This window comes from Arachis hypogaea, chromosome 3, assembly GCF_003086295.3.
Source record: "Arachis hypogaea cultivar Tifrunner chromosome 3, arahy.Tifrunner.gnm2.J5K5, whole genome shotgun sequence".
NCBI classification, from domain to species: domain Eukaryota; kingdom Viridiplantae; phylum Streptophyta; class Magnoliopsida; order Fabales; family Fabaceae; genus Arachis; species Arachis hypogaea.
Window position 1 is genome coordinate 97,011,734 of NC_092038.1, and position 3,733 is coordinate 97,015,466.

The 3,733-nt window shown below is 45.9% G+C and overlaps 1 protein-coding gene across 1 annotated transcript; it reads left to right on the plus strand.

Moving 5' to 3' along the window:
- Nucleotides 1–1,235: 1,235 nt before the first annotated feature.
- Nucleotides 1,236–2,434, plus strand: LOC112779082 (uncharacterized). The gene is made up of 2 exons (XM_025823342.1): nt 1,236–1,289; nt 1,358–2,434. Exons 1-2 carry the CDS (start codon nt 1,236–1,238, stop codon nt 2,432–2,434), a joined length of 1,131 nt encoding a protein of 376 aa, XP_025679127.1.
- The last annotated feature ends 1,299 nt before the right edge of the window (nt 2,435–3,733 follow it).

Consider the following 3,733-nt stretch of genomic DNA (forward strand, 5'->3'; position numbering starts at 1 on the left):
ATAGTGAGGAGAGCTTTTTGGTTCTAGTCCACTGCTCTGGTAAAATCAAGAAAAGTAAAAGTTATGGTGTTAAGTTCACCGATAAAGAACCGCTAATCATTTTTATCCATTCAACAAATACTTTGTCGGATCTAAAGATGAGCATATTACAGAAGGCAGGGTTGTGTGGGGCCAAGTGGGAGAAGAATATGTTTTACAAGATTCTGATTGTGATTGTGTCAAGTGGTGTGCAGTATGAAACATTTGTGATAGGGGTGGATGAAGACATGCAGGTCTTGTTTCATTGTCGGCGGAGATTTTCGGAGGTGAGAATGCACGAGTTATACGCCAAGTTGGGAGACGGTGTCGACAGTTCCGGGGCATCAGCGTCAAATCCTTAGTCAACAATGGTGGGGTGCTTTTAGTTCGATGCCTGTCGTTACACCTGGTTGTCTAATTGGCTGTCCCTCCATTTGTTCCATCACTGGCAACTAGGTCACCTCGTTTGGTTACTGGTCTTTTTGGTGATGGTGAGCTGGATCATTTTGAAAATGCGATGCAGGAAGATGATTCAGACGATGAGCCCGATCACATATTGGGGGATGGTGAGGAGGAGACTCAGGGGGCCCACCTGCACCTCAGGGGCCATCTACTTCTGGGTCCCACCAACAATCGCCACATTTCTTGATGTTGAACTTGGAAGCAGTGGGTTAGCAACTAGATGTAACACACACCTTCAGAGGCCAAGGATTACACAAGGGCAATACTTATGGGGAATTTTAGATTGGCCAATCTTTCCAGACTAAGGAGGAAGCTGTGATGAGTGTTAAGAATTATAGCATTCATTGTGGAGTTTAGTATCGGGTTATGGAGTCAAATCATCTGAAGTATTATGGGAGATGCAAGGAGTTTGGGAACGACTGCACGTGGATGATTCACATCGCACTTCGACAGCGCAAGGGTAACTGGAGGTTAGAAGCAACAACGGTTCTCACACTTGCCTAGCCACTTCGATTTCGAGTGACTACCGACAGCTCAATTACCATGTAATTTGTGAGAGGATATTTCCATTGGTTAGGGTGGATGCAGTGGTTACGATAAAGGTGTTGCAAGAAACAACTGAGTCAACCTATGGATTTAGGCATAGTTATAGGAAGGTAAGGAAGGCAAAGCAGAAGGCAGTTGCACAGATCTACGTGGATTGAGAAGAGTCATATGCCGAGTTGCCCCGGTGGATCCTAGCGGTGCAAGCAACGATGGACGGAACCATTGCATTGTTGAAAACTTCTCAAGCACATGTAGGTGATCAGGTTGATGAGTCTACAGAGTACTTTCATCGTCTTTTCTGGACATTCCCTCCATGCATTGACTCTTTTAGATATTGCAAGCCATTAGTAAGCATTGGCAAAACTCATCTATATGGGAAGTATGGCGGAACTTTGCTTCTGGCTATTGCGTAAGATGGAAACTCGAATATCTTGCCCATTACGTTTGCACTTGTGGAGGGGAAAATGCTAAGTCGTGGGTTTTTTTTCTTATCCTACATGCATCAACATGTGACCCACAAGAAAGCAATCTGGTGATATCTAACAAACACAACGGCATTAAGGCTGCACTGGAGGCATCGGACAGTGGTTGGCTACCGCCTCATGCATATCGAGCATTTTGCATTCGACACATTGCAGCTAATTTTGTCCTCAGTTTCAAGGACCAGGATGCAAGGTGGCTGCTCGTAAATGCGGCGTATGCTAAGAGTGAGGTAGAGTTTGACTATTGGTTTGATATTTTGAGGACTGAGAATCCGGCCATGTGTGATTGGGCCGACCGACTGGAGTATGATAAGTGGACCCAACACCATGATGGAGGCAAACGGTTCGGCCATATGACAACGAACATATCCGAGTGTGTTAACTCTGTACTGAAGGGGACACGGAATCTGCCGGTTACTGCACTAGTGAAGTCCACATATGGGAGGCTAGCAGAGCTTTTAGTCATCCAAAGGCAAACAGCAGAGGCGCAGGTGGGATCAGGCCAACGGTTTTGCCAAGCGCTGGTTAAGGCAATAGAGTGCAACTTGAAAGATTCGAGATGCTTCACTGTTACTCTGTTTGACAGACATCAGTCTGAGTATACTGTGGCTGAGACGACTCCTACCGGTAACTTTTTGCTTGGGACATATCGGATTTTTGTCAGAGATCGCACTTGTGATTGCGGGTACTTTCAAGCTCTCCATTACCCATGCTGCCATATGATTGCATGCTGTGCTCAGTCCCGACTAGACTGGGCTATGTACGTTCATGAGGTTTATACCATGAGTAAGGTGCTCAGTGTATACCGGATAGGATTTTCGCCCACTATTCCAGAGGGACTGTGGCCACCTTACGACGGTCTGACTGTTGTTCTTGATCCTAACATGAGACATGCCAGAGAAGGGCGACCGAGGTCAACCAGATAGTAGCTCGGGAACCACTTGATAGTAGCTCAGGAACCACCTGTCCCCACCCTTACCATCCTTGCCATGAAGCCAGTCTATATTCGAGGCCGCCCCAGGCTCGTGCTGAACGCCACCCAACTGTGGAAACACCCTATCCACCTGGTGCCACTCAATGACAACAAAGTAAATCAGGCACAATATGCGCGCCATAACCGACTGTGCTCCTTGGCAAGAATCTCTGGGTGAACAACGGCTAGCACGTCCAGCGAAGCATAAGGCTCCCACACAATCTACAAATGTTAACAAAATTCCCCATTAGTCCATTAAATAATAAAGATATAGTTAATTAATAGATAAAACTGGAAACAAAAACAATAAGCTTACATCTCGATCACCTAAGCGGTCCAATGAAAGGCGACACTGGATAACTCTCTCCTCCTTGCGGTCAAATGTTGGTAAGTACGTGACCCACCTGAACGAAGACAATGTTATACGAATTTGTAAATTGGTAATAACCTAGTTAATAGGTAGAACCATAAAAAAATAAACTATAAGTTTAACTGCACACATATCTATACCTGGAACCCAACAGGAAGGAAAAGGCGTCGAATCCCCATGGCCTGAGACTAGGGAATCGCCAGAAAATCCAAAACTGTAGTAGCTGCAGGGGGCCTGCCAAGTTTATTACATTTTTGTTAGCCACCCGACACATGCATCAATATAGTCAAGCAAACGCTGCCGACCCCCAACTATAACTGCCCATCTCGTCAAGCCTCGCCACAAAGGGCAAACACCGTATATGAACCCGATTTCCACTCTTGTCACCGAACAACTGAGTGGATAGCAGCATCATAATATAAGCCCGTGCATATATGCATACAATGTCCTCTGTAGCATCATCTGATAGCATCCTGAATCTCTCATGGAACTAGGTGTAGTGGACAGTAAACTGTTTTACCTTATTCTGTGGTGGAAGCTCGCCAAATAGTTTTTGAAACCACTCCCAAGCCGGTTTGCCATCATCCATCAGCTTTTCAAAATCTGTAAGGCACCCGGATACAGGTAAACCATCCACGGGCAGACCCAGCTGGTATGCTACATCTTGCAGCGTGATGGTGCACTCCCTAAAAGGCATATGAAAGGTATGCGTCTCCAGACGCCACCTCTCAATGAAAGCACTGACTAAGGGCTCGTCCAACCAGAACCAACTCGTGTTAAGCCTCACCAAGTGGTATAAACTAGCCCTCTCTAAATAGGGTATGATCCTGTCATGTAGAGGCATGTTTTGTTGCCTCCAGACACTATAAATGCACCTAGTCA